The 11,728-nt window shown below is 42.9% G+C and overlaps 1 protein-coding gene across 1 annotated transcript in view; it reads left to right on the top strand.

The window, feature by feature from the left end:
- Positions 1 to 6,633: 6,633 nt before the first annotated feature.
- ephb6 (eph receptor B6) overlaps positions 6,634 to 11,728 on the top strand; it is a gene marked incomplete at both ends in the record, with an annotated part of 101,777 nt that continues 96,682 nt past the window's right edge. Inside the window, one exon of the mRNA XM_080737699.1 lies at positions 6,634 to 6,691. Coding sequence (XP_080593825.1) covers positions 6,634 to 6,691 — 58 coding nt within the window. The remainder of the gene's footprint in view (positions 6,692 to 11,728) is intronic.

Below are 11,728 nucleotides of genomic sequence, written 5' to 3'. Positions count from 1 at the left end.
AAGGCAAAGAGCAGCGTATGTGTGTGTGTGTGTGTCGTAAAGAACTGTAAAAGTATATACCGATACATAGGTATTGACTATGGTCTAGAAATTACATGAACACATTTATGTGCAACTTCATTTCTGTAAGGACACAGTTCACATTGACATCTGTTGTTTTCAGTCTCAACACCCGCCAAGTCGCTGCTCTGTAGGTTTGTGAGTCAAAACGAAATAGAGTTTGTTACTTGTTCTAGTTTACCACGTATTTTAGCTTTTACCTTGCTGCCTAATGACTCGGATGAGAATAGTGAGGACAGACGTGCATTAACCACTTTTAACACGGCATGCCTATTTTGGGCCTGTCAAATGTTTTTCTTTAATGTGAAAACAGCAGATCTACAAGCTCACAACATGTTCCAATGCAACGTGTTGTGAGCTCGCAGATTGGCTATTTTCGCTATTTGTCGTAAGACAAAGTACAGGGCTTAAGACAGTGGTTATGGCCAACTAAGCCAGCTAGCTTCTTTTTCTTCCAATGCATAAATGTATAGAAAAGTATTGTAAGGACACAATAATACTCTGAGTTCATAAAACTCCTGCAAAGTAAATCATTCTTACAACACAAACGTATGACAATTTGTTCGCCTTGTGCTGATATTGTGTAGTCATTAATGCAATAATAATAGTTAATCTGTTGGGTTGATTTCTGTGAAGTATTATCACAGTATTATTATTTACTTACAATACTTTTATTGAGCTTAGTGATTATAAATAAGCATATATACTGTACATACAGTAATAACTTATTTTGGTCGGTCTGTACTGTAGGTACATACTACACTTGAATAAGACTAATATTAAGTCAATTGTTTGTTAGGGTGTTACCGTATGTTGTGTATTGTTTCACAAGGTTCATCATAAAAACAGTATGTGCGTTACATGGACACCCCGTTGCTCACGTCTACACTGAATCACACTGTAGGGCTCAGGACCAACATAATCTAAATATTATGGGATAGATAGATGCATTCATTATGCATCGTTGTACTTGAAAACTTAACTCCCTTCACATCAGTATGTCACTGCTACAGTACTACTGTATTACTGGAACAGAGCAGGAAATAAAATGTCTTAACAAGTCTCACAAACATGTTGAGTTTAACCAGTATTGATATCGTTTGACAGATAATAACATTGACAGTGCAGATTCTGTAGAAACACTAAATGAATTGTATTTATTACATTGGTATTATCCTATATGAATATCGAATCTGTGTCAATGTACTATGTGTAGTGTAATGTATGTGTGTTTTGTGAAATTGTGTGTGTAGACTTAACGTTACCATAGCCATTGATTGACCACTGATGCTGTGATCTTTCAACACACATTGTACTACCATGACTAGTACGAGGCACACATTGCACTGTGGTTACAAAATGTTGTGTCACTGTCTGTACAGTTTGTGTAATTAATGCTTGGCCAGTACCACATAATCTGTCAACTATCTTCCTCTATATGTATGTATGCACACTGTGTGATAACCAGGCACTTTTCTGCATTTAACTTTGTGGCAGCAATTCACTTACAGTAACACCTTGCACCTTGGCAATCTGGCTACACTTTGAATGTTGAGTGTGCGTGTGTGCTCGTGTGTGCTTGTGTGTGTGTGTGTGTGTGTGTGTGTGTGTGTGTGTGTGTGTGTGTGTGTGTGTGTGTGTGTGTGTGTGTGTGTGTGTGTGTGTGTGTGTGTGTGTGTGTGTGTGTGTGGGTGGGTGGGTGGTAAAGGGGCATTTCACCCATGTAGCACTTTTCAAAACAAAGCAAAGTTATAAAGTGCCTATAAAGACAGTGGCTCAAAACATCAGAACAACAATAAAAAAAGAAATTAAGTACAATACACAGAATACATATTATGGGGCAAACAAGATATGAGGTACTGTGAAAGGAATATACTGTATAGGTATAGAAAAATACTTACAATTCAATAATAAATGATGCAACATTGCTCAAATGAGACCAGGATGATGACACTTGCATTTCATATCATAATCCCCACTCACTATTCTGTATGTTGTATTATCTCATTTGTGCTGATCAAGTTATGTAGTCTTTGTAGTGTTAAGTAGTCTCTGAGAAATCATGAGCCTGGCTGAAATAAATAGCATTGTCTACCCCACATAGCCATACGGCCTCTGGCCGCGCCACTAAACACACTTACAGTAAAAAAATAAAATAAATTGCCTATCTACAACCTGTGACAATTACAATGTGAGCTCAGGTTCTGAAGTTGTTTTTCTTTTATTTTACATGTTATTTTTGTTCTTAATGTTTGAACGATTTAGATAATATCCCAAAATCTCATGAACTGAATCTAATTTTGTATTCATTATTTATTTTATGATTAGTTTTTATGATTAGATTATTTCATGTTACAGCTATAAGTATAATATTCTTATAGACAGCATATACTTTACTGGAGTATCTGCATGATGGGAGAAATGCCCCTTTACATGTTGCTGTGCTGTGTAGGTGGAGGTGTTAGATCAATGTCATTGCTAATGTTAGATCTGTGTTCCATCCATCTATTTCTGATGCTGCTTGCACACGCAACGTACTACTGAATGTTACTATGGAGCTTTGCCATCCTCCACCTCTGTATAGTCATAAATATTACGTATGTCACCATTAATTTCATTTTTGATGTGTATATTTTGCAGTATGATTAGCACTCATGGGAGTCTTTTCTTTCTCTTTGTTTTCTTGATGTGTTTACTTTAGCTTGGAGCGAACTAAAAGGAAATAAAATCATTGTCATTGTTTTAAGGCACTGCGTGAGTTGCATTTTGTATTACTGTAACAAACGCTTTTTAGTCAAAGCAAGTTTGTAGCTTTGAACTCGTTTGATGTGATGTGACCGCAGACTGGTAAGTTCAGGATGTAAAAGTAGTTTAATTGGTAACTGGGCCGGAACAGTGGCTACCTGGTATTTCTCGGCACCTTCTTATTACATTTAAGGCCCAAGATTTCTACAAATGCTGCCACAAAAGCTGTGATATCCAGTCATTTCAGGGATAAACAAGAAATTGAAGTCTAAATTCAGGGTTGATAATGATGTACCATGCATGTTCAAATCATATACTTTACATTATTTCCGTCCATTTTCCAAAGCATTTTCCAGATAACTATTGAGTATTGACTCTGAAAACACTGAAATAAAATGCTACGTTAATAGTAGCTACTGACAACCTATTAAGGTAAGTTAGAAAGACAGATGGAGCATAAGATTCTGCTCCTTGGTCTTTGTGGAAAGCGTATGTGTGTTTGAATGAGTGACAAAGCTGGTTTGGTCTGAATGAGAGGACGGAGAAACCCATTCTCTGCTGCCAAAGTTGACAGTCCTCCAGATAGTTAAGTTTGTGTGAGCTTTATTTAATAGATGAGCTTTATAATGAATGGTGAGTGGCCCCCAGCCAATCCACTGCATAGGTGTGACGACTCACGACCAATCTGTGGTGATAACCAATTCCACACAGCAGCTGGCTGTCAGTCTCCAGTGATCAACATTCTGACATGCCACAGGCAGCTGTCAGTCAATTTGGTCTCCAGTCTCCAGCTCCCACCAACTCTCCACCTCAGAACGCATGGAACACAAAATACCAAATAATACTATACTATTAATACCAAATAATTATTCCACTACAAAATAAAATATGACAGGCCATAACTGCTGTCTGTTACGGCCTGTCAAATGGCAAAAATAACAGATCTACAACCTCACAGGCCACACCTTGAAGGAACCATCCTCCAATGCAAGCAGACAGGCCTCCACCTGGAACCCACAGGGGGAAAGCAAGCCAAGAAGACCCAACAGCTGGAGATGGTCTGCCGAGGCAGAACTCAAATTAGAAACATGAACATCTTGGAAGGAAGCAGAGAAGATCGGCCAACACTAAACCAGTTGGTGGAAGCTCATGAATGAGAATGACTGACGTACAGTATGCTCTCAAAGACAAAAAGGGTTTAAGTCAAGTAAGTTTACAACTTGACAACATGTTGCAATGCCTTGTTTTGTAATGTAGAAACTCTTGAGAAATTGAGAACAAAATGTGTCTATTCCTGTTGAATAACATTAAAAAATCACTGGTCACTGTATGACTGTCATTTGAGCTCCTACACTTGTGCTGCTGGTTGCATGTCATGAGTTGTCATGCATGTCATGAGGTGGAGAGTTGGTGGGAGCTGGAGACTGGAGACCATGACTGACAGCTGCCTGTGGCATGTCAGAATGTTGATCACTGGAGACTGACAGCCAGCTGCTGGTTATCGCCACAGATTGGTCGTGCCATCAACTATAACAAGTTCACAAGTTGTTGGAAATGTTATTGGAAAGAAAGTGGGCCTCTTCCTTACCTCCTTCACAGGTGTTACCAGTGATACTAATGAAGGCTCTGTTCCTTTTAGTGAAGCACAGACGGTGGTTCTCAAAGGACCCCATAGCAAGAGAGAAATGGAACCAAAGGGACCTTTACAGGTAAATTTGGTTCCATAAGGGCCAATTTGGAACCCTCTCCGGGAACCATGAGGGTACCTGGACCACAAGTTGATACCCACTGGTGTAGCAGAGTGTTTCCATTGAGCCAACATGCACAAAGCACCATGACTCTTTTACCTGACTGGAACAGCCGTAATTAATTGGGAAGACCTGTTCAAGGAAGTATGAAGAGGCCCAATTTCTTTCCATAATGGCTGCAATACATTGAAGCCTATTGAGTCCTGCAGTTGCACTTGCTGTAAGGCACACAGATAAGAGCTGAATCCCTAGAAAATGTTCAAGCGCGTAGGGATGCCAGTGATAAATGTCCCTCTCAGTAGCATGTCTCCTCAGAGGACAGAGCCTGGGCATAAAGGGCTGGGGCTGGGTTGGAATGGAACCGTCTAACTGTGTCAAGCCAACAGGCCACATCTCCCTGGAAGAGTCCCCTGAACTCAGAACCATAATTAATTGGAGCATGAAAACAACCAATTAGGGTGACTAAACTGCAGTACCACAGGCTGACCAGCGAGAGGCGCAAGGGCACCAGCAGAATTGAATCTCTCTCTCTCTCTCTCTCTCTCTCTCTCTCTCTCTCTCTCTCCTCTCTCTCTCTCTCTCTCTCTCTCTCTCTCTCTCTCTCTCTCTGTGTGTGTGTGTGTGTGTGTGTGTGTGTGTGTGTGTGTGTGTGCGTGTGTGCGTGCGTGCGTGCGTGCGTGCGTGCGTGCGTGCGTGCGTGTGTGCGTGTGTGTGTGTGTGAGATGTGTGTGTGAGATACTTCAATGGTTTCCAGTGGAAATAAGCTTAGTCTTTTCATGGATCTCCTTTTAGTAGACCTTGTACCAGTGAACTGTACCGTCATGAAACTGTACCTTTTCCTATGCAAACTTCTAATAAAGTCTTCAATCAATCAATCAATGTGTGTGTGTGCATGTCCCTGACCTCTGAGACACTATAGTGTCTGCAAGAGCGAAGAAGAAAGCGGGGAGTTGAGGAGGGAGGTGAGAAGAGAAATAAAGCCAAGTGATGGATGGTGCATATCCAAAAATGTGTTTATTTTCCATGATTGAGAGAGAGAGAGAGAGAGAGAGAGAGAGAGAGAGAGAGAGAGAGAGAGAGAGAGAGAGAGAGAGAGAGAGGAGAATAACTCTCTGGCATGCTCTCTCATGCCACAGCTTGGAAAATGCCACTTGCCACAATATCCTCCAGACATGTGAGTTATGCCATCATCAGCTAGGCCATAGAGACCCATCATCTACACTGAGTGGGCAGAGTCTGCTATAGTCTGCCAGGTCTGTCTGTCTGTCTGTCTGTCTGTCTGTCTGTCTGTCTGTCTGTCTGTCTGTCTGTCTGTCTGTCTGAGGTTTTGCAAGTAAAGAGAGGACAGACAGAAAGTAGCTCAACTCGTTTGTTAAAGTTTCCATCCATCAACTCAGCTGTCTATTCTCACTTACTTATCCCCCCCCCCCCCCCCCCTCCCTCCCTCTCTCTCTCTCTCTCTCTCTCTCTCTCTCTCTCTCTCTCTCTCTCTCTCTCTCTCTCTCTCTCTTGCATTCTGTCTGTTATCTCTGTTGTTCTCTACAGCTAATTGTTCAGTGTCTACCTCACCCTCTTGGCACTGCACTTATTGTTATTGTAAGAACTATGCTGGCTGCTTTTCTATCTCTTTGCTCTGACTGGGGTTCTGTAAATATTGTTGCACTCTCCTTCCTCCCCATCTATCCACCTCTCTCTCTCTCTCTCTCTCTCTCTCTCTCTCTCTCTCTCTCTCTCTCTCTCTCTCTCTCCCCCTGTCTGTCTGTCTGTCTGTCTGTCTGTCTGTCTGTCTGTCTGTCTGTCTGTCTGTCTGTCTGTCTCTCTCTCTCTGTCTGTCTCTCTCTTTCTCTCATTACTCTCTCCGAGATAAAGAGAGCAAATAGTCTCGACTCCGCCTCCTATAGTCCCCCACCCCCTCCCTCTCTCTCCTCTCTCTCTCTCTCTCTCTCTCTCTCTCTCTCTCTCTCTAACACACACTCATTCTCTCTTTCCCTCCACCCGCTCTCTCTCGTCCTCCCTCCCTCTCTCTCTCTCACTCTGTGTGTGTTGTTAATGTTAGTGTCATTCAGATTCAGTAGTGGAGATGTGGAGTATCTTTTTGTCTCTCTGTCTGTTTCTCCAGCCTGTTTCAGCTGAGGAAGGTAAGTTTGCATAAAAAAATGCGAAATGACAAACAAACAAACTTTTATATCAAATGCATGCACGTGTATGATGAGCGTGAGTGAAGTGAGCTTTGTTTGGGTTAGTTTGTTGTTTGTGCAGGGTGATGATGGGGAGCTTGCGCGCAATGCGCGGCACTCGCGCTCCTCTGTGTGTGTTTGGACCCTAATGGGTCCATTTGGTTCCATGTGTACACTGTCAGAGTTAAGGGGAAGGGGAGACCTTGGAAATTTAAAGTGAGAAACACTGGACTAGTCTAGAGCGAGGGCTCCGAAAGGACCATGGTCCACGCGCGCGGGACGCGTCCATCCCATCAGCGTGCAGGTGCGCTCAGACCATCTTGACCCAGCGCGACATCCATTCAGGCACATCATGTCACGTGTGGCATTCACAGGTCAACAGAAAAAGTTCTGCAAACATTGACTTTTTGGGTTCGTTTCCAGCAGCCTGGCTGTCTGAACCCCCTCTCCCACCTTCCCTATAGCTACCACCTTTCACCCCAAACTTTTTGAGGATGATTGTAAAATGTGCTCTCTCTCTCTCTCTCTCTCTCTCTCTCTCTCTCTCTCTCTCTCAATTCAATTCAATTCAATTCAATTCAATTCAATTCAATTCAATTCAATCCAATCCAATTCAATTTAGGGCTTTATTGGCACGAGAAAACGTTTACATTGCCAAAGCAGAAGTGTACACAATACACTACACTACACTACACTACACTACACTACACTACACTACAATACAATACAATACAATCAGAACAGAATATGTACAAGTTAAAGGAGTGTAACAGTTTTTATGTATCAAGGTTACTGCAGGCAGAGCAGTGATAGCCTATATACAATGGTTAGGCTAATAGTCTTTAGGGTGGTTGTGTTCCATTTGATATCCTTCTCCTATCACAGCAGCTCACAAAATATCTCTGCTTCTGAATCTTGTTTTACTTCACCCAGCAGGTATGGGATTTTTTTTTATCATTGGTCATGATTTCAAACTCTCCTTGGGTGGTGTGTTGGATCAGTGGGAAGTATGTGTCTCTGATGTCTAATTGGTACAGTGTGTGTGTGTGTGTGTGTGTGTGTGTGTGTGTGTGTGTGTGCGTGTGCGTGCGTGCGTGCCTGCGTGCGTGCGAGTGTGTGTGTGTGTGTGTGTGTGTGTGTGTAAAATGTGTTAGGTATGTCAGTGACAGTGTGACAGTGACAGTGTGACAGTGTGTTATAGGCTTTGTTGGCATGAAAGTGCCAGGTGCACCCGAGGGCTCCGCCAAGCCCCGCACAGCCCAAAGTATGTGAGAATGGGACAGAAGCAAAATGAATAATAATGTTGCGTAACCCCCCTCCCTCTCTCATACTGCCCCCTGTGCCCTCAGCGACCCCCACCCCCCCACGCACGCTTAACACTACTGATCTCATGGATGTGACAGCCAGACCCCCCCCCCCTCCTTCTAAAAGACTCTACCTCCTCTCCTCCTCTCTTCTCTTCCCCTTTCTCACCACTCTTTGGAGTGTGTGCTAGTGCTGGGTCTGTGTCTGTCATCCATGTCCTTAGACTTCCACTTCTCTGGTTTGAGTTTGCGAAGTCAGGGAATCAATTGCTGTTACAGTTTTTCACGATTGTTAACACACGTTTTTCACTACAATAACAGCATTCTCAAAACTGCACACACAAAACTGCAAACCTCACACACAAAATGCTAAACCTCACACTCCCTTCCCAAGATGACACTTTTGCCATCAAATCACTTACAGTAACTGTGTTCACAAAATGGACTTGTGTTTTCATTTGGTACACACGCCATGTTTTCAAATGACACATACCATTCATTCAGTACACACAACTAAGCATTTGCTGCACACTACTAAGTGCAAAATTGAAAACACACCATTGAATTGGAACACACCATATGAATGACATTGACTCTGGAGAAACATAAAACAGCACACACATATGCATCCAAAAAGTTGTATTTGGGTACATGATTTACAGTAGATTTAGGCATCATGCCTCCAGTCAGAGATGGGCACAAAATATAAAAAAGTATTTAAAAAAAATCTAAATACTTGGTCAGTACTTGGTCTAATATTGACCAGGATATTGTCACCAAGATACTATCCTGGTGACAATATCCTGGTATTTGTATCTTTGTTTTTCAAATCATTTTTGTATTTTGTGCCCGTCTCTGCCTCTGGTTCCTGTCTCAATGTTCAGTTGTGCAACAACTGAACATTGTGTGTAGTGTTTAGACAACAAGGTGCTTGTGTAATTGACATCAGACTTGAATGTGCAGAGTTTTGAATAGTTGTGTGTTGATACTTTGAGATTTTACCTGAGAAGTGTGTGCAACAACTGAACATTGTGTATAGTGTTTCGACTACAAGGTGAATTGTAATTGACATCTGTGTGTTATAGGTTGATGCTTTGAGATTTGACGTGAGAAGTGTGTGCAACAACCGAACATTGTGTGTAGTGTAATTGTATAGAAGTAGACAATAAGGTGATGTGTAATTGAGAACAGAGTGTAAAGAATGCAAATCCAAGTCTAATGCAGAAAAGTGAAGTGTGAAGTAGTGCCAAATCGCGTCAAGCTATAGGTACATGAAGTTAAGGTTGTGAGAATAGATTTTTGTGTGTCAACAATCGTGAAAAACTGTAATACTGAGAGAATAAATGTGTGCACGTGCACTACAGAGAGGTAAAAGAGAACAGGAGAGTAGCTCAAGGAGAAACGGAGAGAAAAAATCGAACCTCTGTTCGAAGTGGAGCTGTGTGTGTGTGTGTGTGTGTGTGTGTGTGTGTGTAGCACCTCTCTGGTCACCCAGGATCATGTGTACCGATTTTTGTGACATTTGAAGAAAATATGTAGGAAAAGGAGCAAAAAGTGTGTTTTGGAGAAAATTCAAGATGGCGGAAAATCTATCCTGGTGCAAATGGGCGTGGCCTATATCGGGGAGATGCGTCTTGACCCAAGGAATCCAGGGAAAAAATAATTTTAATTTTCCGACCTACGGTTCAACAGTTACAGGCCAAAACGTAAACTGGGCTGTTATAGCGCCACCATGAGGCCAAATGACACTATTATTTTTTATTTAATCCTTGAAATCATTATGAACCTCCTCTCCAAGTCTTGAAACTGTAGCCCCTATGGTTTGCGAGAGAAAAATAATTGAATGTGAGTTTTTGCGATTCCCATTATAAGTCAATGGGGAAAATTAATTCACTAATAAATTAATATCAATTAAACTATAGAACCTTTCTCTTAGCAAGTTACTAGCACACGATTCCCGAGTAAGCCGGGCGATTTGACATATGGCGCGAGTGTGTGGTGCAAAAACTGTGGGAGGAGTAGCGTGCCAAACTTTAGGCTACATAGGCTACATACAGACACGGACGGACACACACACGGCCACGTATAGGGAGCTTGTGTTCCACACAGCTCCAAAAAGAAAGAATAGATGGATGGATGGATGGATGGATGGATGGATGGATGCGGTTATGCACACTGCACAGCTTGACAGTCAGATTGTGGGATCATCTGTGAAACCCAGAGTAATGATGCGGTGACTCCCGGCGTCATTATGATGCTTGTGCATGTGTACACACGTGCACGCTCGTACATCTGTGCATAATGCGTGCACACCATTGTTTGTCTCTCCTTCTGCCCCCGATTCTTTGTGCAGCGTCCGTCTCTTCATTCGGCAGTCGGTGGAGTTTTCAAAAGGCCGCGGGCATCGGTATAAGAGCAGTGACGTGCACCTGTTCAGGTCTCCCGGAGGTGCAGCGGCTCACGGTGACGGTTGCACCGTACCGTCTGCGTGTCGGTTCCAGTCTGAGAACAGGAGGAGAGCAGTACCTCTCAGCCAGGTGCCACAGAGCAGAGCCGTGTCCATAACAGATGGTCTGGACAGAGATCAGACAGACAGAAAACACTGAGAAAGAAAGAGAGAGAGAGAGAGAGCAAGAGCGACAGAGAGAGAGAGAGAGAGAGAGAGAGAGAGAGAGAGAGAGAGAGAGAGAGAGAGAGAGAGAGAGAGCGATGGGACGGGAGCGCAGGGGCTTCATTGGTCCTGGGAGACAAGGGGAGGAAGAGGAAAGAGAAAATGATGAATAGCTGAGTGGGTTAAAGCACATTCTGCACAGGCTTTGATGCTCAACAGCAAGTCCCCAGTTTGATTCCTGCATGGGTCAGGCAGACTGTCGGTTGCATGATCACTCCCTGACTCTCCCCTTGTTTCCTGTTTCTCCCCAACTGTACTATCAATAAAGGCGGAAAAAGCCTGAAAAAATAACAAAGAAATACAAAAAGTGAGAAATGGAGTGAAGAGATTGAGAAAGAGACAGGCGGAGGCAGAGAGAGAGAGAGAGAGATCATGGGAGCGGTCGCTGGCCTACTGACTCTTGTTTGTGATGATTGAGTGACAGCTCGTCATAATACTGTATTAACCCAATAGCGTGGAAGTCAGCGCAAAGCCACAGAAAACATAGCATCCCCTTACACACTGACTGGACAGGGGATTTGTCGGCTGCCGCTAGCTTTGATTTCAGAGGATGACGTGTGTCTGAGGCTTGGTTAGCCGTGGCTGTGTGCTTCAACTGCTGAAAGTGATATGTCTGTTGTTGAGCTCAAATAATGTATAGACTACTGTTATTGTGCTCCCATTGCAACAGCATCAAGAAGTAGTTGCTTTGCTTTTGTGTGATGAATGCACAAAATGAATTCATGAGAGCCAAGTACAGTACAGTGGAAGACATTTTCTTACTTGTGCTTTTGTCTTGGATCTGTCCTGCATTAGTGCCGCATTCACTAACATACATATAGCTGTCATCTAATATTCCCTGTATCTTCTCATGGCTAAAAAGAGAGACAGCTGGGGGTTTTCTTTTTCAAACACTGTGGCAGATGAAGTTAAAAGAGCAGCGGCAATCGTTCAGCCAGTGGATAAGAAGTGAGCCGATGCAGATGCATATCTCTGTATGTTTGTCCTTTTCCAATATGCATGATGAGATTGACAGCAGGCTAT

This window comes from Nannobrachium achirus (genome assembly GCF_963921795.1).
Source record: "Nannobrachium achirus genome assembly, chromosome: 2".
In the NCBI taxonomy this organism is placed as follows: Eukaryota; Metazoa; Chordata; class Actinopteri; order Myctophiformes; family Myctophidae; genus Nannobrachium; species Nannobrachium achirus.
This window is presented reverse-complemented; position numbering and strand designations above follow the sequence as displayed.